We start from the raw sequence: 24458 nt of genomic DNA on the forward strand, positions 1-24458 counted from the left end.
GGACCAAAAGAAAAAAACAGTGCATTGTGAGGGAGAATTTTTGGAAAAGAAACACATTTCCAAAAGATTTGAAAACGACACTATATATGAGACGCCAAAAAGTAACATTATGTGCATCTAATGAAAATATACAGTTTTCTCTCTAATTTTGAGTTTTAAAATTTCTTATTTGTTTTTTAAAAAAGAAAAGTATTTTCTCTCTGTACGATTCTTTGGAGGACGAATTGAAGACCTCAAACTTCCCTTTAATGAACCTTTCCTTTGGTTAGTTAGGACGAAGTGGACTTCCCTTTAACGAACCTCCCTTGGGTTAATTAGGCTTCATCTCGAAAATAGTTTGCGAGCAGTTACTGAATGGGAGGTTTTACACGTGTAGAATCCATGGCAGCGTGAGAGAAGAAGAAGAAGAGTATTTCAACGTTTTCGATGGAGAGAGAGAGAGAGAGAGAGAGAGAGAGAGAGAGAGAGAATGCCACTGGTTCATTTGACAGGCAGCATGTGTATTGCAGTCTCCTCAAGGTTATGCCGCCGCTACCTGCGCCCGCGCATGCTAACACATTTACAGGACTCCGTTGTTATGTATTTGCCTCACGTGCATAGAACATGTGGTTTTGCAAAATACCGTTTCACGTGACAATACTACAGAGAGAGTTATCAAACTTCAATGTTCTGTGCATCGGCCTATCTGACATGATCCTTTCACCACATTGTTCTCGGAAGGCTTTGGAATAGTACCTGCAACTCAGCGGCATGGTGCTTGTGAGACGAAACCCCAGCTTGTAATTTTGACATTATGTACAGCTTTCTTCAAAGTTGTGCAAAGAGAAAAGACCTCAAGGATGCAAGACTCATGCAATGTCTTATTGTTGATGATGGGTACGATGCTGTTGCCTTTTGGAATGATCATCTCATACGTCTCTTTGCTGAATGTGGCAGCTTAAAGGAGGCTGACAAAGTATTTTGCAAGGTAGTAGAACCAACAGTTTTCACATGGAATGCTATCATTTCAGCGCACGAAAAACTCGGTGAGCCTAGTGCAGCCCTTCAATTGTACACTAGGATGCAAGAAAATGGGGTGCTTCCTGATGTGGTCACATACTTATACATTTTGAAAGCATGTGGCAGTGTTAGTGACGTAGATCAAGGAAGGATCATACACGACAAGGTTACTATGAACGGACTTGAGGCCGATGTTAATCTTGGAAGCACTCTAATTAGTATGTATACTAAATGTGCTTGCCTTGACGATGGGCGCCATTTGTTTGACATGTTATCAAGCAAGAATGTGGTAACATGGGGGGCAATGATAGCAGGATACGCACAGTCTTCCGAGGGCTCTTTGGCTCTCAAACTTTTTGAAAGCATGCAAGAAGCATGTGTAGACCCAAGTGTTTTTACATACTCATCAACTTTGAAGGCGTGTGGTAGTGTCAAAGCCATTCGTGAAGGAAGGCTACTTCATCATGAAGTAATGAAACATAGGTATGAATTGGATTTGGTTATAGGGAGCACTCTTATTAGCATGTACATTGATTGCGGGCATTTAGAGGAGGCTCGCAGGTTATTCAATCGCGTATCTAATCATGATGTCATATCTTGGGATATTATTATATCGGGCTATGTTGCACATAGGCAGAGTCTCCAAGCACTAGACCTCTATTCGGAGATGCAGAGGTCTAAAGTCGAACCAAATTCAGTTGTATACTTGTCTTTATTGCAAGCATGTGGAGATGTTGGAAGGGTTGGCTCTGGAAGAGCCTTGCATGATGAGATTGTTGGTAAAGGATTGGATGTTCATGTGCTGATACAAAACACGCTCATTGACATGTACGCAAAATGCGGATTCCTCACGGAGGCAATGAAGTTTTTTGAATGTCTTGAGCAACGAGATGCAGCATCTTGGGGTGCTCTGATTGGAGGGTTTGTTGATAATGGGTTTCCTTCCCTTGCGTTAGAGGCTTCAGATAAAATGGCTGCACAGGGCATGTTGCCTAACAGAGCAATTTTTCTGTGCAGTTTAAAAGCTTGTAACAATGGACTTGCTTATGCACAAGGCAGGCTGAAACATGAGCAGATAGTCAGTTTTGGCCTGGATCTGGAAAGTGCTGTAGGAAATGCTCTTGTGGACATGTATGTGCAGTTCGGCCATTTGGAAGAAGCCCGTAAAGTGTTTGATAGAACATTAGAAGTAGATGAGCTGTCATGGGGCTTGATGCTTGCAGGCTATGCTAACAATAGCCAAGTGTTGGAGGCCTTTGAAATCTTTGATAAAATGGTGGAACATGGCCTGAAGCCAAATGAGATCATCCTGCTTTTGATGCTGAAATCTTGTAGTAAGGCACGTGCCATGAGGCATGGGAGGCAGTTACATATGCATGTGGTTAGCAATGGGCTTCACACAGATGTGGTTTTAGGAAGTGCAATTGTTGATATGTATTCAAAATGTGGGAACATAAAGGACGCTTCCAAAGTATTCGACGGAATTCCATGTAAAGACGTTGTACTTTATGGTTCCATGATTGAGGGGTATGCACAGCAGGGTCGTAGTATTCTTGCTTTGAAACTCTTCGTAGAAATGGTTTGCAAGTATATAGAACCCAGCAAAGCCTTATTTCTCAGCGTTCTAAAAGCTAGTAGCAGCATTGAGGCTATATCATGGGGTTTTCTTCTGCACCATTGTTGTTGTGAAACTTTGTTGAATCACGACACAGAAGTAGCCACATCTCTTTTGGACTTATACGGTAAGTGTGGCTACCTAGAAGAATCGCACAAAGTTTTTAGTGAGCTGGAAATTGTGGGTTCAGTTTCATGCAGCGCCATGATTTCAGGATGTATGGACAATGGTCAAGACTTTGCTGCGATTGAGCTGTATACAAGGATGCAAGAACAGGGCATTCAAGCAAATGCTGATGTATTGCTTTCGATTTTGAATGCATGTGTAACGGTGGGAGCTATAGAGCATGGAAGAATGATACATGGTGAGCTTGTCAGGATGGGTGCTGAGTCCGATATTATAGTCAGGCGCAGGCTATGCAACATGTATGCAGGTTGCGGTATGATAGAGGAGGCATATACAATCTTGAAGGGGGGAACCACTTACGGACTACCTTCATCTTGGGCGACACAAGCAGGACTCCACCCAAAACAGGACAGTCTCGAGTATGGTAGGTTCCTATTAGGGGAAACATTGAAAGGTTTAGAGCCAGGGGAGTCAACGCTCCCTACTATCTTTGCAGTATGCATCAACAGCGGAGTGTTGAGAGAGGCATGCTATTATTTCAATGTAATGTCACAAAACAAAGGCTTCACACCAAATCTCCAACTGTATAGTTGCATGGTGGACCTTCTTGGCAGAACTGGGCATTTAGAGGAGGCTGAGTTTTTTGCTAAGACACTGCCACTATTGCCAGATAGCATTATGTGGATTTCACTTCTCACCAACTCGAAGACACACAAAGCTTTGGGTCGAGGAAGACAATTTTTTTGGCATGTCAGTAAGCAGGTTCCTGATTTGGCAGGGTGTAAACCTCTAAAAAGCTCATTCAATTTCGATTCAGAAAGCGGAGCTATGATAATGCAATGTAGAGAATATCGGGCCACCCACGAGAATTTACAGAGAACATTCATAGATCAGGATAGTAACTCAATTTTCTCCTGTAAAAGTGAGGCTGGTTACTACGATAATGTTACGTATCATAGAGATGGGACGCAATGTGGTATATACAGAAAAGTGGCCAACAAAGATGAGGCTATTGAGTATCAAGGTGTTACTAACAAGGGGTGCCCTTTGTGTAGCAAGTGTAAGACTTCTAATGACTTGGGCTATTTCACGTCACTCATTTCTATGGTCAATGTTATGGTAGTGAACTTTTGTCACAAAGTAATTATTTGCAGGTATTTCAAGGAAGTGATTTATATTTTTCTTTTGGATTGTGAAGTGTATGAGCATATCTGGTGTGTGTGTGTAGAGTAGATAGACACTACCTGCAATGTTTGATTCACCGTCTAGTGCATCCTACTCCATAGGTAGTTTAAGGGGTTGGGTTTAGATATTACTATGGGTTTTTCTGACTCACACAATCTCTTACTCCCCGAGTAATTATCTGCAAGTATTTGAAGGAAAGTGATTTTTATTTTTCTTTTGGATTGTGAGGCTCATGAACACATATGGGGTGTGTGTAAAGTAGATCGACACTACTTGCAAGGTTTGCTTCACCATACGGTGCATTCTACTCCGAAGGTAGTTTAGGGGGTTGGGGTTTAGATATTAATGTGGGTTTTTCCTATTTGACACAAATCTAGGAAAAAAATTAGGTAGCACACCTTCTGTTTGACTTGTCCACAGCTTTTTTTTCTAATTGGATAACTTACAAACCTCACTATTAACTTCAAATCTAATGTGTGCATCTTGGGTGGTCTTCAGATTTGTTCAATTCAAGTTTCAACCAATGTTCATAAAGATTTCCATTTTTGTAAATTGTCCCTTTACATTAGCAAGGGGAGTCGTCATTTCTTTGTTGTCTTCTAATGCTTGTCAAAGTCATTGTGATTGCAATAAGGAGTGCCACAATTGAACTGTAAGGTTCTTCCCAACACCAAGAGAAAACTTCTCCATTAAAAACTTCAATCTCGGCGTAAGTCCTGCGCGATGGCACAGTAACATGGTCGTCAAGTTTGTAGATTATGCTATCTAAGTGTTTGAACCAAGCCAAGGCAATGCCTTTCATGGTAATAGAAGTCTTGACTTTTGAATTTAATGTGGAGGATGTTTTTCCAAAAAGTAAAAAACAATACCAATGAGCTACATTTCAACCAAAACAAAAAAAAGGTGTATTATGTTTCGCTAATCACACCGCGTTAAATGCATGCAAAAATCGTCTTCAGAAGGTTAACCATCCATTGGTTCTAATCGCAAGAAGAAAAGAAAAGAAGTTCTAATGAACTTCGAAAGCTCCAAATGATCTATTTCAATGGCATGACCTTACAAAGTGGTTAACAACTTTCCCATAATACAAAATGAAAATATCCTCTCACCTCAATATATCATGACAATGGTGTATGAAATGCTAAACTGTGGTGCCAATCTCTAGAGCAATTCTATTCTATCTCCCAATGTCTCTCAAGCTGGTTTGCGGAGGTGATTCTTTGACCAATGGCACATCGCAACCCGTGTGAGATGTGTCAATGGAGATGATAAATCGATCTTCCACAGTGAAAAGAAAATTCTGCCACCAAAGGTTGAAATTGAAATTGAAATGTTCATTAACATTTGCAAAATGCCTAAAAGACCTATGAGACCAAACGAGTACATCATCATCATCATACTTGTCAAGTGTTATGTACAGAAGATAATGTAATGAGTACAAAAAAATGTACAACTAAAAGAGAAGAAAGAGCCACCAGGTAGAAAAACACCCAAATCCTGATCTACTATGGGCACCATCACCATTTAGATTTTGTCTATTGAGTTCTCTTTGATGATTAATTATGAAGCTCTATCATTTGCTTATGCATATGCATCCAAATGCAGAGCAATAACGAAAAGAAACGCACATCTTTGTTCCACGAAATGCATGAGACTTGAAACATTTTTTGAAGTGGCAAATGGGGAGGTTGAAAGGGTCTTGGCAAAGATGAGTCATGGATACAACATGTAACCTTCTTCCTCTTCTGCATCAAACCAATTTGTTCCTTATTAAAGGTCAGCACCAGCCTACACCTTGTTCGCTAGCAAAGAAATCACAAAGTAGAGAGAGAGAGAGAGAGAGAGAGAGAGAGAGAGAGAGAATGAAATGAGCCAAAATGAACTGAGACCAATCTGTTACAAACTGGTGAATCTGATACCATGAGACAAAGAGATCTTTGCCCATTGTATCATCATTTTTAGATTTTTGTCCTCAATCTTGCTATATACTTGCAAGTTGCAACATTTGTACTTGACTCTCATGGATCAGCATCAGGACTTTTCACTCAATAGCACGCGCGCGCGCACGCACACACAAGAACAAGAGAGTTTTAACGTCGTAGGAAACTATTCCAGGAGACCTTAAAGATCTATCCGACGAGTAGAATTGAACTCAAGACCTGTTATTCAAGAGGGAAATGGCATAACCAATCTACCACACTTTGGTGATAGAAAGGTTATACCATTTTCCTCTTTTTATTAGAACACACACACCCGAGAAGAGAGAGAGAGAGAGAGAGAGAGAGAGAGGAAATGAAATGATATATTAACGTCTTCAAAAGGCCAAAATGACCTATGAGACCAAGCCGTTACAACATAGTGAATCTGATACCATGTCCGGAATCAAAAAGAATTGAAACAAAATACAATGTGTAGTACAATGAAAGAAGGGGGGAAGTTATGGTGGAGATCCATCCTCATCTGCACTTTGGACATCGAGAGAGTATGGCTCAAATCCTCTGTTGTAGTCTCCGTCGATGTTGTGTAGCTCCTCTCCTCAATCGCGAGCGTCTAGATCTCCCTAGCTCCAATGCTCGGTCTATAAGAATGCCAGTAGCGGTAGTATGAGTGCGGGCAAAGCTCTGCAATGGTGTCTGCTTCTCTGGGGTCCAATATCTAGTGTAAAGAAATTTGTAATCTATCTTTGGGGTCGTCTCTCTCCAGCTCTCCTCAATAAAGTGTCTCTGTGCCTGTGTAACTCAAGTAGATACAATCCCAGACATCTCTGATCCTCACAGCTCATGACCCTAGATAGAGGCCCAAAACCCTCTCTGAATAGACAATGAAAACGGCCTCATATCTCATAGTACATTGTGCAATGACATATGTAATGTAACTCTGTCTTTGGCTCTAGATGACATAAGCAGCATATCCTGCTATCTTCTGGTATCCCTCTGAATCTGCCAGTCTCAATCTAGAGCTGATGTGAAGATATGCGTATCTGGCCAATGGCACAACGCAAGCCATGATAAAGATGTGTGTCCATATAGCTAGGTCGAATCACAAACCCATGCCCTGTGAGGTGGAGAAGATGCTCTCTATAGAAAGCCATCTTCGTGCCCAACTCCTGTACCGACTCTATCCATGTCCTCCTCGTGTCCAACTCGATCATATCCTGACGCGAGAGAGAGAGAGAGAGAGAGAGAGAGAGAGAGAGAGAGAGAGAAGCTTCCAAAGATGCTTATAGGCTGCACAGACACTTGTTCTTCTTACCAAAAAAAGCAAACGATTCCCGAAAAAGTAGGTGCAAGCTTGCGTCCGCCATCAAATGGCACAGCCAACACAAAGCCAGGAAACTAACAAGTGCACGCAAAAAAATAGAAATCGATCGTGCAAGTTTCTGAAACAGATTTCAAGTGAGAAATTGTCTAAATTATCTAACCATATGCCCTTTTGGCATGACACCTTTTCAAGCATGAATTGCTTTCAAATGGTAAACAAGGAGAGCATGTCATGAAATGTAAATTCATAACACCTATGAAAGCTTTGAGATAAAGCCTGTTGCTTTGATGCCATAAGCAAAGCCCTCGGTGGCTTAAAATATATATATACAAACATAAAAGAGACCTCTCAGTGGCACTAGGCTGGCTACTTTTGCATGGAATTCATGTACGATGTTCTGCCCGAAACAAGTTGCGCATGTTGCATACAAATTTCTTGAAATTGTTGGTGCGATTCAGCTCATCCACCAAATCTTTGCTGCCAGCCAAAGAAGGAATGCACTCCAACACTGCAAAAGAATCATATAGTAAGCAATTACTCCATTCCTCTTGCTTGGTTTGAAAGAAGGGGGGGGGGGGGGGGAATTTTAACATCATAGGAACAATCCCAAGAGACCTTCCTACAAGTTTTGAACTCAAGACCTGATACTCCAGTAGGAACCGAGATAACCGATCTACCAAACTTGGGTGATAGAGAGGTTATTCCAGTTTTCTCTTCTTATTCACACATGCATGCCGATGAGAAGAGGAATTCTAATGTCGTAGGAACAATCCATAAGATCTCAGAGATCTATCCGACAAATCTTGAACTCGAGAAAAGCAGAAGAAGAGGAAGAAGGAGAAATTACAAATCTGCAATGGACATTTTTGCAGTTCCAGATATTTGATGAAGAAAGTATTATCAGCAATGCAAGACTATTTGCATGCATCAAAACCGTATAGAGGTGCAATGAGGCAATTTGCAAGTCACAAAAGTTATTAAAAGTATTCAATTAAGAAAGCCCCTGTGTAAGAGACCAGTCATAACAGACTATTTTTCAGTCAGAGAACTTACGAGTGTAAATGTTTCTTTCTTTGTCATGGCGTATGCAAAAAGAGAATTCTTGATCAGGATCCGTGCGCACTATTTTTGTCAATGTTAACCACAATCCTGTGCCCAGCACAAACAGAAACTCTCTTCATCGCTATTGTGCTGCAAATAAGCCTCAGATGGAAAATGCAATGGCCAAAAAACCAAATCACCATTATTCTTGGTGGGCCTGACTGCAAATCCTAGATTTTCTTCATACCATCCTATGCCATCAAGGATTAAATTGTTCTTCCTTCTCTTTTCTTCTAAGCTGCAGTCCTTTTCTGCACAAACAAACCATCACAGAAAGATTGAGAAACAAACTTATCTTTGGGCTGAGTAGGATTTGATTACGCTTACAACTTGGCAATAACATTCTCATTCTTGAACAGAACACAAGCAAATCTTTAATCGGCAGTTTTTCTTGCCAATGGAAAAAGTAGCCATCAGTTTCTTTGAGCATACAAGCAAGTCGGCTAATTGTGCTTGTATATGAGATAGATCAAGAGTTAGATTACATTCCCAATTTGGGCTTTATTCCAAGCAAAGACACTGCCAAGTCAAAACAAGCAGTAGCAGAGATCATGTACCAAATAAAAAAAATCAAGAACCCAAAAACTGTGCCGACTCAAAATGATTGACACTTGTCACAAATAATCAACGACTGTTATGTTACCAAGAACCTGTACCTCCCAGGCAAATATCCATAACACAAAAGAAAAGGGAAAATTACCAAAATCCTCACATTTGGACAACTCTTCCCATTATGCCCTTGAATTTTACCAAAATTCCTTACATGCCCCTTAAATTTTGCCAAAATACCCCTTATTTTCTAAAGAACATCTCTGAATACATAACAATTTAAACCTTTTGATAAACACAAATGTGCACTAGCGATTTGGCATGTTACAATGAGGTTTTTTTAAGGGTCTTTTGTGTACAAGAGATGAAATAACTCATGATTTTCACATACAAATGCCATATTTCTCGGTCCAATGGTTATAATTTTTCTAAAAAAGGCTTATGGATGTATTCTTAGTATTGCAAAGAATCAAATATGCAATCGAAACAATCCAAGTAAAGAATGTACAGGGATAATTTGGGAATTTCCACAAATTTCAGGGTATTTGGTAATTAACCCAAAAGAAAAGGAAAGGGCTACACCTAGCAATGAACATGGTTAGAGAGTGGAAGACATTGAAAACAAAAAAATCTAGTTATGGTTGGCTAAACTGGTAGTTATCTTGCTTGAAACTTCAGATGGCAAAGCAACCGAAACATAAAGTTTTGTATGATCCTAGATACATTCAGAGTTGCAATCTCCACCAATAGAGGACCAACCATCATGATATCAGTGCCTATAACCGTGTTATTCAGAAATGCTTAAAATAGTTGTTTACGCCAAGGTCCAAGACATGTACCCTTTTAACTACAACATTGGAGTAGACTTGGTGCAAAATAAAAAGGGAAAAGGCTTACTTAGAAAAAGGACGGAGGATACTAACGTGGGGATTTCCGCAGATTGCATTGACATGCTGATGTGGCAGCAGTATGGACCTCCTTGTTTTGCGCTGACATGCCATGTGGTAGGCTGTACGAATTTCCGTGATTTCCATTGGCTGCTTTTTGGGCTAGTAGCTTTTGAGTTGGCAGCTTTTCATGTAACAACTTTTGATTTTGAGGTCAAGGGCCTTTAAGTATGAACCCTAGGCTACTCTTTCCCTCAGTTAGCTAACGAGCTTCTGAGCAGAGAGGGCCCGCGAGAGTTGTAACTTTGCTCAAGCATTAATATAGAAATAATTACCGAAAGGGCCTTTAAATATGAGCCCTAGGCTACTCTTTCCCTTAGTTAGCTGATGAGCTTCGAAGTAGAGAGGGCCCGCGAGAGTTGTAACTTTGCTCAAGCATTAATATAGAAATGAATACCGAAAGGGACACCAGATTTTGGGGGCAATATCTTTGGGCACTTAACTACGCCGGGCCGTGTCGGCTCTATTTTCTTTACAGTATGACAAAGTTGTGAAGTATTTTAAGTGATTCTCTCGTGTGTCGTATCAGACTAACGACTTGGGGTGCCCAAAAGAGTCTGACCCACACTACTCAATGCCCCTCCTCATAGAGCAAGGAAAACAACTATCATCTATCTTTAATGGTGGCCTACACCTATAAACGACTTAGTTATTGCCTCTTCACTAACTTGACACGTGGCTCCCAACTACAACCTTTTCTTAAAATTCAGTCCATGACATCCCCTTCTTCTTCTTCCACAACATATACTTTGCCTTTGAGATCTCTAGGATTCTTTTGATTCTTAGCATTATCTTTGAAGAAACACATGTTAGGCGCATGTCCCTTCTTGTTGAGATGAGGGCACACCTTAATGCGGAAGCAATCTTGTGATTTATGGTTGCTTTTGCCACAATGTGAGCAACCTTCACCTTTTACGCCCATTGCATTACTTTGAGACCTTGTATCTGTGCCAATTCTTTTTTCTTCCTTTAGAAGAGAATGAGTATATCTTCAAGTGCAAGGATGGGATCTTTCTCCTTGAGCGCACTTACAATGTTATCAAAGCTACTTGGTAGGGCTTTAAGAAGGATGGATGTTTTATCCTCATCTGGTAGCTTGTACCTCGGCATAAACAACTTGGGTTGAGATACTTTTGAGTTTGTTGACAAGGTTAGCAACATCATCTTGATCTTGCAGTGTAATGTACAACTGAAGTGAGTGATGGTGTATGGCTCAGGATGAGTGATCAACAATGCTCAAGGTTCCTTTTATTGACGGGCAGGGAGGGCCTTCCTTGACTTGATGAGAGAATGTGCAATGACCAAAACAAAGAGAGTGGAAAATATGAGTGCAAAGTGCATGAGAGTGCTAGAGAGAGAGAGAGAGAGAGAGAGAGAGAGAGAGAGAGAGAGAGAGAGAGACAACACCACATGGGGTCCCAAACCCCCCTCCAAGGGCCCCCCCCCTATTGCTAGAGAGGTATTTGATTTAGATTGCACAAAGGTCTGGTACAATGCTTCTAGATGCTGTGGTACTTGACGACAACGATGTCGATGACAACGATGATGTCGACGACGACGTCGATGTTGTCAATGGGCTGAAATCTGAAAATGCTATGTGTTATGCTGGAGATCTGCAACTGCGGCAGTTCTACAAGGTTGATCTGCAACCACCAATGCATGCAAGGGCTGAATCTGTAAAAACGCTGGCTGTTTATGGGCTGAAAACTGAGCGTTGGCAAATCTGCAACAATCGGGTGAATTGCGGAGAGGATCTACGACCTGACTAGTGAAATTCGACGAGGCTAAGGGCTCATCTAGAAACGCTGTTTCTTGGCTGGAAACGCTAATCCTGAAGGCTGAAAACGCTGATGCCTTGTAGCAAAAAAAAAAAAACTGGCCTTGCTGTGGAGAAAACGCTGGAAGAGCTTGAGGTCCTGCTGGGTGCTGAGCCTCCTTGTGTCTTCTGCTTCTATTGGCGCTAGACCTCCTTATATAGCCCTCTCAAACAGGGTCGAGCAGGCTGGATTTAGGCTCCACCATCTTGAAAGAATAAAGTCACTTATCAATTAAATGAATTTATAAGAAGTGGTTCACATGTTGTTGCAAAACTGGGTCCATACGGTGGAACATGCTCATGCTGGGTTGTGCAATCAGAGGGTGTGTCTGGACATGCACGGCCTGCATACAGGCTCACAAAGGTGCCAGAACACTTCCTAGGCTACCTCAACCCTAGAAGTAGGTACAACTTGTCCACATGCACTTAGGGTTAGATGTGTGCATGACATGCAAAGTAAGACCATAAAGCTGAATTTTGAGGCTCATCTTGGAGTGCTTACCTCAATCACCAAAAAGATGCTCTAGGGTTTGCCAAGCATGAAGAGCAGATATAGAATCATTAGCGTGATGGATGAAGTCATCTTCAAGTGCCGTGATGATGATTCCAAGTGCTTGCTTATCTTTGGCTCGTTGTTGAGCATTTAAGGTTCGTGTCAAGGCTTTCCTCAAACCAAATGCTAGTTTTACAATGGTCCACAGGTTCTTTTTCATGAGCATCCCCTTCACTTTTGTCTGTCACGTGTGAAACTCCATGACATTGGACTTGTCAATGTTTTTGGTGGGCATTGTGTGTAGAGAGGTCTTACCAAACAAGCATACAAAATGGTTTTACAACCAAAGAATAGTGGCTTTCAATTTGTGAGTTGTGGGGGGCGGGGGCAGTTCCGATTAGTTTGGGCAATCGACGGCAAGGCAAGCGTGGGCAATTCCGAGAGCCCCGGGTTTTAATGCCATGTGCCTCCAAAACGGTTCCTTCTCTCCCCTTTAAGAGGTGACTCCCACCTCCTTTTCTCCACATAGCCACACACACACGCGCGCACATGATTAAGGTTGCAATTAGTGGCACTAATCTCCTCCAAATTAGGTTATTGAGGGCTCAAATGAAAGCTATAAACAGAGAGCTATGTGCTCACACTTTATGAAATAAGATAGGGCTTCTGATTTTGCAAATAATCAAGTAAAGTATGCACAAAAGATAATGGGATTTAATCAAGATGCTACTTCTTGATGCTTGAGCCAATAGTGGCACAAATTAGTGCAACCGAAAGCTTGTGGAAGCCTCTATGCACTCACATACATTCCAATGTTCAATTCATGCTCTCTAAACATCATGCTCTCCAGCAAGGTAAATTGGCTCAGAGAATACGAGAAAAGAAAAAAAAACAATGCACACATAATCAAGCAAGTTTAATGAAGAAGGAAAAAAAAAATCACACACAACCTAATGCTCGATTCATTTACCACTATTCATTGGCAAGGATAGTGGCCGTATAGATGTGTCCAAAAACCAATGCTAGATATTATTGAAAATGAGTAGCAATTACCTTAAAGAGTTATGATTCGACTTAGTGTTTGGTGAGAGAGAGAACACTAGGTCTAGCATAGGGATCTAACCATTGTAATTAGGAAGTGATAATTACGTGTTAAGTCTGATGCCACAGGTTATGCTTATGGTGGATAGACCAATAAGGCATTCATCATAGATAGAGCATCTTAACAATAAGGAGTGAGTAGATTAAAGAGAATGTACTCAATACAATGAAATGAAACCTGCTTGATTGATAAGAATAAAGCAAGAATACAAGTTTAACATAGTGACCTTATATATGATCGAAGGTGGAAATTAAGGAAAGAGGAATATGCACCACAAATGGAAAGGGGCAAGTAGCATGTGGGTTACAACATGTCACGATTGTGACTTGTTATTACATTATACACTCTTCTTGATTCATTACACATACAAATGCAAAGTGTGACTAACCCAGGACGACCCCTGTTCTCGAATGGTCACAACCCTTCGCTCTAAAGTCGTGTCTCTTCACCAACAGCCACACTCTTTTAACCACTAGTCATGCCCCTTCAACCAACGGTTGCGGCTCTTCATTGAATGGATGTGTCTATTTGCCTAAAGACATGTCTATTCGCCTAAAGGATGTGCCTCTTCATGATGGGTCACACCTATTCACATGTGTCTCTTCAGTTTCTGTATAAGAGACCTCTTGTAACAGTTTAAGCAATCATTCAATCAATCAAGCACAGAGTCTTTTGAGTCTTATCTCTAAGTCAAGTTCAAGTTTCTTAAGTCTTAATCATGAGTTTTAAGTACTTAATTAAGGATTAGTAACTAGAATCCTTACGCTGGTAGCAGAGCAAATTTTGTCCCGAACACGAAGGTTGTGAGCCTCTCACCCTCGTCACTACCCTCTCCCCCCCTTCCCGGAGTTGTATGGAAGCAGAAGAAAGGCGGTACCAGGTACACACACCCAAATGAGCATGAGGTAACTTGAATTATTCTGCTCCAATTATAATAAAAAAAGACAGCAATATGGCTGTGTGGCGTACCCGATAAATTTTGAGATCGTTGTGTTGGTGCCCCTTAGCGAGCCCTTTCAGTGGGATGTACCCCTTCGTTGGTGCCCCTTGCGTTGTTGAGTACCACTCCCTTGCTCGCATCCCTCCAGGCGACTACTCCCTACGCCACAATTCCCAGCGCTAGTATTTCTACGCAAGGCATGCTGCTTCCCTGGAGTCTCTTCGTGGCAGCTCTTCGCTGGGTCTTTACGTAAAACATAAACAGCAAGGTTTTAAATTTTCCAGCACACTTGTTTCTCAAACATCAGCAAGTGCACTGGTTAAAATAACCCCAACAGTGCACTTGTTTCAACCATCAACAGCACATGCATTTCCAAAAACAGCCAGCAACCTAATTTCCAAAACACTGGATTGAAACGCTGGGATGTACCCATTCGCGTTCATGTCCCTTCGTGCCTCTTCTTCACAGGTTGCATCTCTTCTCGAAGAGACATGCCTCTTTGTGCAATTCGTTGGGCTGAAATCGCTTGCTGCTTTGCTGAAATTTCCACACAAAAACCTCTTCGCTGGCTGTCCCTTCGTTACCTAAAATCCCTTTGCTGGTGTTTTTTACGATTCAGCCAGCCAGCGTATTAGTTGCTATCCAATATCTTTAATTTTATGGAGTTCACTTGGCCGACCAACCCACAAAATTTAAAGCCTGTGCAACGTCACCATGAAACGCGTTTTGACAGGTCAGGACAGGTGAAACGTTTCAAGCCTTGAAACATTTCGCTCACCAAGTGAAACGCAAACTGTTTCACTAACAACAAGTTACCATAGTTTTAGTTTCAAAGTCACTAAACGCACGTTTCGGTCTCACGTTTTTTCGGTCTCATGTTTCATTGTGCTCTCATTTTGGACTGAAACGTTTCGTGGTGAAACGCCGCGTTTCAGGGTGAAACGTTTCGCGGTTACGTTGAGCCTATGTGAACACACCCTTTCAGTTGGCCATTAAATAGAAACGTTAAAACAAACATTATAAAAAAAAAAAGCCAGCAATTCAAGAATTCCACACTGCCCTGGTTTCTCTTGTGCGTGCAACCCGAACCACTGCCATGGACGATGATCACACTTAAGTTCCTCTTTCCTATTTACATAGGCGAAGTTCCGGCAAAGAGCAAATCCTCTTGCACGCTAATTGCTCATTATATCAGATACTTGAGCACCCGAAGTAATTGTGATTCCAGATACCGATACCTCGGAGCCGGAACCCGTTCCAGATACCGTTCTTGTTTCCGGAGTACTCGTTCCGAAACGTGTTCCTGCAGCAACACCTACTCCCGCACAAGTTCCAATTCTCGAGACTCGGCGTGAGCTAAGATGGCGACGACAATATTTTACCCAAGGACCCGATAGCAGATCTCAAAAAACAGACGGCAACACTTCTGGGAGCCTCGCATCAATTCACACTCGCTTAGAGCAAATGCAAACGCAAAACACTTCTTGAAATCGTCCTACAACTTCTCGGACGACTAATGCTGCTTATCCGCCATCTTCTTCTGAAGCTTCAGTGGTCGACCAGGAAGAACCACTCAAACAAAAGCCTTCGGAACTCAAATTTTCTCACCCAAAGCTAAGTTTCTCAGAGACAACTAGGCACAAAGTACCTTCGTGTGAGCAGCAAAAGTTTCAGCATGAATATTCTTGGAAATGTTATACTTCTAAGCAACCAACTTCTTATTGGAATCATCAGCAACAAAAGCTGCAACATGAAGCTTCCAAAGAATCTCATCTTAAAAGGAAATCAGTCATATCAAGATGGACTTACTTAGTGGCACATATATCCGACCCTAGTCAAGTACTCGGTCGTGAATGCCGCGACGCTAGACAAGTTCTCCCTCGTGAACCATGCCCTACATTTAAGTCTTTCTTGTCTGATGGTGGTGAAGTTCAAGATTTATTGATCCTTTCCTTAGGCAAGAGGATTCTTCAGAGGTCTAAGAGGCAACAACTCTCTCAACCTTCTCCTTCTCAGTTGGAAGCATTAATACCAGCTGAGAAAGCTGAAGATTCAAAAGATTCCAATTCTTGTGTGACAACCAAGAAGCACATGACCCCTTCTATGGCCGTGATCCAGGCAGAAAAAGTCACCTCGTCACCGCCCTTGCAAAATAAAGTCTTTGTCTCTGAACAAATACCAAATGCAATGGTGAATGATAATCCTTCAAACTTGAAGACTCCATTCCTTATCTTTAATGAGACAAAGGATAAATCAGATGCAGACTCTTGCAGCACGATTTTAGTCGCTGCAATTGAATCATTGGACACAACTTGTTCCACAGATAAACCTTACAGATGGATATACCTCCAAACACTACTATGTCTCAGTCTATGACATTCCTTCAAAAGGACTTTGTTATTCCAGATAAACCAATGGAATACCTTGCAGATTTCCAACCAGTGGTCATCACTCAACAAAAATGTTTACCAATAGTTTCACTCGAAGCAGATAAAGATTCAATCTTTTCTTGAAAAAAGCTCGAAGTTACAAATGACTTTGACAAAAGCACTAATCAAGTTGCATATGTGATATTGATACTTTTGACAAAGATGAGATAAGTTGCAGATATGATGAGTTTTCAGTTTGGCAAAATAGTTATTGAAACCGGCCCGTAGGGCGGTAGACGTTGGCTTTCACCCGAAATTCTTTACTTTAGACACACACACAGAGCACTTTGCAAAGAGAACCTGCGACGAGAATTAACACTTAATCGCACACACGGCTCGGAAGCTAGAATGCTCCGAGCAGACGCCGACAACCTGTAGGCCCCAAAATTGGCGCCCCTTTCGGTATTTCTTTATTCTTTAGGAGGGTAAATTACAAGGTAAGGTCCTGGGAATCCTTCACGTGTATCCACCTAGATACCATTTGATTTGGCCAAATTTCGGCAACATAACAGCCCCAAAACTTGCGCGAAACCCATTCCCCTGCTGGAACTCGCTTGCACTGACGTATACCCTCTGATTCCTGTCCAAAAACAGTAAATTCAGCACGCTGTATTTACTGGTTTTTGCCCTGTTTTCAGCCCCAAACAGTCCCCTAACTGTCCTTTGCCAGTGGGGCACGATTCCCAATGATCCTGGCATCCGTATGGCTGAAAAACAGTCAAATTACAGCGCATACACAGCGCTGATTTTGCACCTGTACGGTGAGGTTATGACCCTCACCAGTGCCTGCTTTGGAGCAGCAGTTAGCTACCCCTGTTCCTGCTCAAGGAGGCTCTTGCCTCAGCACAAAAGCATGAACCCACACAACTGTACATCAGTCAAATGAGTAGCCCTCTTGTGGGGCATCACATAACTGCACGTAGGGGAGAAAGAGAGCAGTATGTAGCGTGCGGGGCATCACTCCCGTCACCATACTGTGCATAGAGGGCAAGGTAAGCATTCCATAGCTTCTGTACCTGTTGCAATCCGCCTGTGGCTGAAAATGGCGCCCCCTTTGATGATATGCAGCTCGTTTTTGCCTCCCAGAGTGGCAGAATCGCTCACAAGCTGACACGTCGCCCAGTTTCCGAGTTTGGACTTTCCCTGCTAAAAATATCTCAATTGGTGCGTCAGTTGACTTCGCGGTAGAGTTGTAAAGTGTTCCCCTAGTCATACCGAAGGTAATGACGCGAACACATTTCGTGGCCCAAAATAGCAGTTCCCTAAATTTTAGGAGATGCTTCCGTTGGGCTCCCACTGGTCTTCTGACCATCTATCCTCATTGGGACCGCATCCAAAAATGCAATGTGGCCCAACTGTCGGATACTTTTGGTTGGTAGTCCCACCTTGACTTTACGCCTTAATTGAGTTCACTTCCTAGTATCCACCAACTTGCTAAGTACGACGGGGGGACCTATATGATCTTGCTCTGAGCCTAGACATCCTCTTACCATACGAATTCCAGTGCCGACCACTTCCCGTCTACGGGTGAATCTACCGTTCACATTGGCCATACAATGTCCGACCGTTTGCTACTTCAAAAAGAGGGTCTTAAACAAATAAAATAAACCCCATTGGAAAGAAACCAACAACCAAGGTTAGCAGTTGCCACATCTCTGTGACATGGTTAATAACTGCCACGTCCTCGTGACAGTTATGGTCAATAATAGTGACATGACGTGGGACTTAACAAAAAGAGCTTTGGATACAGAACACTACAACAGTACATTTCCTTGTCCCGGAGTTTCTACTACCTTGGGCTTTATTTTAAATGTGAGGGAATGTCACGATTGTGACTTGTTATTACATTATACACTCTTCTTAATTCATTACACATGCAAATGCAAAGTGTGACTAACCCAAGAGGACCCCTGTTCTCGAATGGTCACAACCCTTCACTCTAAAGTCATGCCTCTTCACCAACAACCACACTCTTTCGACCACTAGTCATGCCCCTTCAACCAACGGTTGCGGCTCTTCATCAAATGGATGTGTCTATTTGCCTAGAACATGTCTATTCGCCTAAAGGATGTGTCTCTTCATGATGGGTCACACCTATTCACATGTGCCTCTTCAATTTCTATATAAGAGACCTTTTGTAACAGTTTAAGCAATCATTCAATCAATCAAACACAGAGTCTTCTGAGTCTTATCTCTGAGTCAAGTTCAAGTTTCTTAAGTCTTAATCATGAGTTTAAGTACTTAATTAAGGATAGTAGCTAGAATCCTTACACAACATGTAGCATGTGGCTATAAAGTGTAGCATGTGTGCATGGCACGAGAAGCATATGATTACTATGCAGGAAGGTATATCCATGCACATAGGGGTGCATTCTAGTATGCTTGGCTTTAGGAATTGGTCACATATTGAGTGTAAGCTAAAGGATACCCTAGTACATTGAATCTAAACTTGTACTAAATGAAGTTGGGTTTTATCAACTTCTGAAGCATCTCTCATAACTAGTTCATGAATCAAAAAAGCCATGTGTGCCATTCATTAATTCACATGCTTGCCTTCTACTATGCCAATAACTGACACAATATATGTTAGGCATAGTTTTTTCAAATGCCAATCAAACGTCAAACACAAACGAGTTTGAAAGTACAAAACGAGTTTCATTCCAACCTCTAGGCCGAATCAAAGACGACCCTAGTTTTTTAGCATTTTGTAGCATTCATGTTCCTGATAACCATTAAGATTAAGATAAATCATTTGTGAGCAAGGTACATTTTAATACATGATAGCACTAAGCATTTAGATAATTATTAACGAATGATCATTACAAAAGAAGACTATATGAAGTCAATCACCTAAGTGAAAAAAATGCCATCACATAGCAAACTTCTTGAGAGATACTACAAAACATAGAGTCAAAAGTTGGGATTGGGGGGCTCAAAAACTACCGAAACTTCGTAAAATTCCCAATTTTTCCATTCCAAGTTTGGTCAAGTTTGAAATGAGATTTCAACTCCAATTTTTTCAAACATTTTCAAGCGCCTAATAAGGATTTCAAAATCGTGAATGCAACTATGATGTCAAGTGCACCGGAAGGATTTAAGAATTTTAGCTCAGATCTCGTACTTCGCACAAACATAAGGTTCCCTTACAATGGAGAGAAAACTGAACTGAACACAATGAGGGAGAGGCGCGCGCGCGCGCACACACACACACAGATGACACCGCATGTCGGGTCCCAACTGGCCTCAAGGGCCCCCTTGCTCTATTGCCAGAGCAAGTACTTGCTTCTTGCATAAATGTTGATACAAAGGTGAAATTGTTGAATACTAAATGTTGATGTTGATGAATTGCAAAACGTTGGTCAGGTGCAGATGTTGAGGAAAATGCTAGGGTTGAATCTCATGTTAATACAATGCTGAAAATGTTGAATACTAAATGTTGATGTTGATGAACTACAAAGCGTTGGTCTAGTGCAGATGCTGAGGAAAATGCTAGGGCTGAATCTCATGCTGACACTGAGAATTTGCAAAGCACTAGGGTTGATCTGATGCGATAGGGTGAAAACACTAATGCTGTAGGCTGAAAAACGATGATGATGCTGGAGGTGCTGGCGATGGAAACGCTAGGTGTTGAGATACTATGGGCATTGGATTCTCTTGCAATAATGGGTTCTGATGTCCTAAACACTGAAGGCCAAGTGACTCCTTTATAGATTTTCTAGCCATTTGCCCTACCTATTTTTAATTGATGTCATGTCAAAGTCACTTACTAATACATGACTTAACTGACTGCTCATATACCTATATGATTAAGTGATTGTATTGTGCAAGTGAGGGTATACGACTATGACTTGCATGATCATGCATGTCTTTCTAGAGGCCACAAAATGCCAGCTAGCTCCTAAGCTATCTAAGATTGATGCTGACATGTAGACAGTAGCGGTAGAATTCCACGTGGCTCGAGTGCAATATGCACGTGACATCCCCCCTCTTAAAGGTGAGGCAATACTGCCGAACTTCTTCCTATGGATGCTTTCTATACATTTGATGCTTGTGGATGCCTAAACGATGAAAACTCCTCCAAACTTACAGGAACTTCCGATATAGGTACTAATGCGATGTAAACACCGACTAGTCGAGTTACTAGACATCCTTAATACTATCATAGAATATCAACCTTGATGCTGTCACAAACTAGAGCGCATAGCAATATAGAATATACTCGGATAAATAGACTTTATCACTTAATACTGAAGGCAGAAGATATAGAGAGAAATAGATAGATAGATAGATAGATAGATAGATAGAGAGAGAGAGAGAGAGAGAGAGAAGATCGACACGGTACTGGGGACCAAAAGATGGGTTGGTCCCCCCATGTAATAGTATCTTTATTACTGAGGAGAAGTCTATACAAGCACTTGAACCGAACGTGTTACCACGTTCATTCTAGAAAAAGACTTGATGGTTCCTGGAAGCCTTAGCTCCCTATTCCTAGGGCAAAACCCTATTCCAAGGAACTTATGTTCCTTATTCCAAATCCTCAAGAACCAAGGTTCTCGCCTCTGGATCTCACCTTCCAGACTCAGGGTATGGCATCCCTGCAACTCTTTTCCGACTCTGTTTTCCAGAGTCCTCTTCTCGCAAAACAACTCTGCTTTCCTGGACACGAAGTCCTTCCCTTTGGAATTTCAACTTCCGGATCACATCTTGAGAGTCTACCACTCTCGAATCCGTGGATCTACTTCCCAAACTCAGGTACGAAACCCTTGGGCTGATCTGGCTCTAGTTCCTCAGAGCGCTTTTCTCTTGTAGAGGCTCATGCTTCCTCTGCTCCTACTCCCTCACTAAGAGGAAGTACACCTCCAAACAAATACTTAGAGATCATAATGTAAAAATCGTTACCTTCAAAGTCTCGATGCTTGAAACGCAACTCGGTTCTCGAAAAGCAATTCCCCGGAAGAGATCTCTACATAGAAAATCCTCTCTTCCAATCCTACACACAAAAGAGGTGTGTTCTCGGGTTCCTTCTCGTAAATCAGCCCCGTATACGACGTTTATGAGCTGAAAATAGAGAAATACAGCAGCTTGTCGCAATGGAAACAAAATCCGTAGGCACTTCTTCACGAGCAAACTCACGCACTGGGTCCTGGCGACATCAGGTACACTTGGGGCAGCCATGGGCATCACCGGCAACGTCTTCTTTGCGGCTAAAATCTGCAGCAGCATCTCCTCCTTGCGAAAACTGGTCTTCCCTTTGGGAGAGAACACTGTGATGCTTTTTTAGCTCCCTGGCCACAGCAAAGATAGCAGAGCACTGACTGCCCGCATAGAGATCGCAACCGGTTTTTTTTTTTTTCTGTTCTGTCAGAAAGAGAGAATTCGCTGGTTGGTTTTGGCTGCTTTATTTTCCAGGTGGTTGCCCATTTATTAAGTGGCCGACCGGTCACTTTTAAAAATGGTCTGAATCTGCCCAAAAAATCAATAAAACCTTGTAAGTTAAAAACAATGCTTACGCAGCACTTCCCACGAGTCCCTGGATGTAGCCACATGCACAAATGCGATGCAAACATAGGCTTCCTTGCGGGAAAGCATCTGCTTTCCCAAAAAGCAATCCCGCCTTCTCAAAAAGCATATGTTTTTCCTCAAAGTTTCCTTTGCACCCATCTTCATGCAAGTGCTTGCTTTTCCTTGTGTACAATTCTAACAAAGTTTGGAAATTCCTCCAAACTATGGATATTCCCTTTCCGATGCACCTGACACCCACCTTGTGACGCATCAAGAATACCCATCACCTAGTCCTTTCGTACCGAACTTACGGTACAATCTCCTTCACGATGCTTTATGTCACCCATCCTATGACGCATCAAAGATGTCCGTTCCCGGATGGTCAGATACTTCTTCTTGATGCTCCCTGTCACCCATCCGATGTGACGCATCAAAAATACTTGTTTCTAATGGCCTTACAGATATTCCCTTTCACATTGCTCCCGTCATTACTCTGAATGACGCACTACTCTGTACTCGGATGTCTCCAGTGAGAAAAACCCTCTCACTTAAAATTCCAATAATTCATTTAGAATTATTTTTCCTGGTGTTCCAAGCAAGAAAACCCTCTCACTTATAAATCCGATAATTCATTTAGAATTATTTTTCTGTCAGATAAAGCCAATTTAGCAACAGATGCTAACTCTACCTTGCGAGCAAGTGCTACCATGCATGTAAACACCAATTAGCCGAGCTACTAGACAGCCTTAATACTGTCGTAGAATTTCAGCCTCGATGTTGACTCTGCCTTGCGAAAAGTGCTACCATCAGAACAGTCCTATTGTGGAAACATGGCGGGTGAAGATGAAAGGTAAGGGTGGTCGGAGTTATCTCCTACATGCAAATGCGAATATAGAAGAGGGTTAGGGATCCTATCTCCAACTCCTTCCATATCAGCATACAAGGCAAGCAGATCTTGGTACTCAAGTTTTGGAGTCGTTCAAAGACATAGCGATGAAGACGGGAGCACGATCGATGCGCGATGGATTGAGGGTAGAAGTGGCTAATATTTGTAGGCAACAAGCATTAGTCCAGGACTGGGACATGAAACTTCTTTGAAAAAAAATTATAAGATAAGCATTCAAGACAAATGCATCCACATCGGGGGCTTCCATTGTGACTTACGGCATTTGCACATTGCAATCTCCCATTTTGTATTTCATTATGGGGTCTCAACTCTCCATACTAGCACAACATGCTCTTTTTTCTGTGGATAGGTCTCCATACTTTCGAACCATGGTTACAAAAATAGGAAAATATGGCCCCTCTTCTGTGCCACCTTCATCGGAGAGGCTTCGCACCACCCTCCTTGACAAAGAGAAGCTTGTCATGGAGCAAGCGGCCCAAGCAACAAAGCATTTGTGGGAGACCAATGGCGTCTCTCTCCTTGTAGATGAATGGAGTGACACCTGCAAGCGGTCCATCCACAGAGTGGTGGCCTACTCTGGGGAGAGATGTACTCTGTGGAGTCACATGATGCATTCGACAGTGGCAAGGCCGCGGAGATGCTTGCTGCGGAGTGGACAAGCACCATAGAGATCATCGGCCCAGAGAATGTCCTTTGTATGATTGCAGATGGAGAGGCGTCAAATAGGGCAACCGGGGCTATCATTGAGGGCATGTATCCCACTATCCATGTCACATTTTGCATGGCGCATTGCCTCAACAACCTCCTCAAGCACATAGGGAGCTTGTCATGGATTTTAACCACTTATTAGTGATGCCAATCAAATTGTGTCCTTTGTGCTCAACCATCAAAAAGAGCACCATGTGAAACCGGCCTATTCAATCCAAAAAGGGCGGTAGACTTTACTTCAAACCTTGATTTAGCTTTCACCCATTATTAGTCGTCTATTTTACCTGTACTTTCAAGACACAACAAAGGGGAGAGGGATACAGGCTGCTAGATTGCACCTGTATGAGTAGACGGACACTAGATTGGCCCCTAACTTAGGCGCCCCTTTCGGTATTTCTTTATTGTTCAAAAGAGGGAATAAACGTTGTGGTTCCCTACAAGCTGCCCCGCACAAACTCGGCTGAATTTCCACTGTTCCAGCTCGATTTCGGCAACATAACTGTACTAGAACCCTTCACAATCAGTATTCCCACGCATTGAATGACTTTCCCGACGCATACGGGCACTTTGCAAAACCTGGCGAGAATCTGCAGCACGCTGAATTCTCTGTTTTCAGCCCCGAAAATGCGTCAGATCACCTGTACAGCGGTCCCCTTGCGTCCCCGAACCTCCTGGGGGTATTAGGGTCCGTTTAGGGCCAAAACCCTAAACCTGCAAAAATACACAGCAGGCTGTAATTCACTGTTTCGGGCTCGGTTTCGCGTGCCGGTCGCATCCA

At 42.3% G+C, this 24458-nt stretch overlaps 2 protein-coding genes across 2 annotated transcripts in view; one reads left to right on the plus strand and one right to left on the minus strand.

The window, feature by feature from the left end:
* The first annotated feature begins 339 nt into the window (after nucleotides 1-339).
* LOC147457886 (putative pentatricopeptide repeat-containing protein At3g01580) lies at nucleotides 340-3973 on the plus strand. Its single transcript, XM_086513376.1, has one exon. It carries the CDS (start codon nucleotides 794-796, stop codon nucleotides 3971-3973), a length of 3180 nt encoding a protein of 1059 aa, XP_086369502.1. The 5' UTR covers nucleotides 340-793.
* Nucleotides 3974-7292: 3319 nt separating this feature from the next.
* LOC147457887 (kinetochore protein) overlaps nucleotides 7293-24458 on the minus strand; it is a 44765-nt gene continuing 27599 nt past the window's right edge. Inside the window, exons 4-6 of the mRNA XM_086511719.1 lie at nucleotides 8428-8538; nucleotides 8240-8335; nucleotides 7293-7694 (exon numbers count right to left, since the gene is read on the minus strand). Coding sequence (XP_086367845.1) covers nucleotides 7570-7694; nucleotides 8240-8335; nucleotides 8428-8538 — 332 coding nt within the window. The 3' untranslated portion in view covers nucleotides 7293-7569. The remainder of the gene's footprint in view (nucleotides 7695-8239; nucleotides 8336-8427; nucleotides 8539-24458) is intronic.

Source organism: Adiantum capillus-veneris, chromosome 5, assembly GCF_014529385.1.
Source record: "Adiantum capillus-veneris isolate H3 chromosome 5, ASM1452938v2, whole genome shotgun sequence".
Lineage (NCBI taxonomy): Eukaryota > Viridiplantae > Streptophyta > Polypodiopsida > Polypodiales > Pteridaceae > Adiantum > Adiantum capillus-veneris.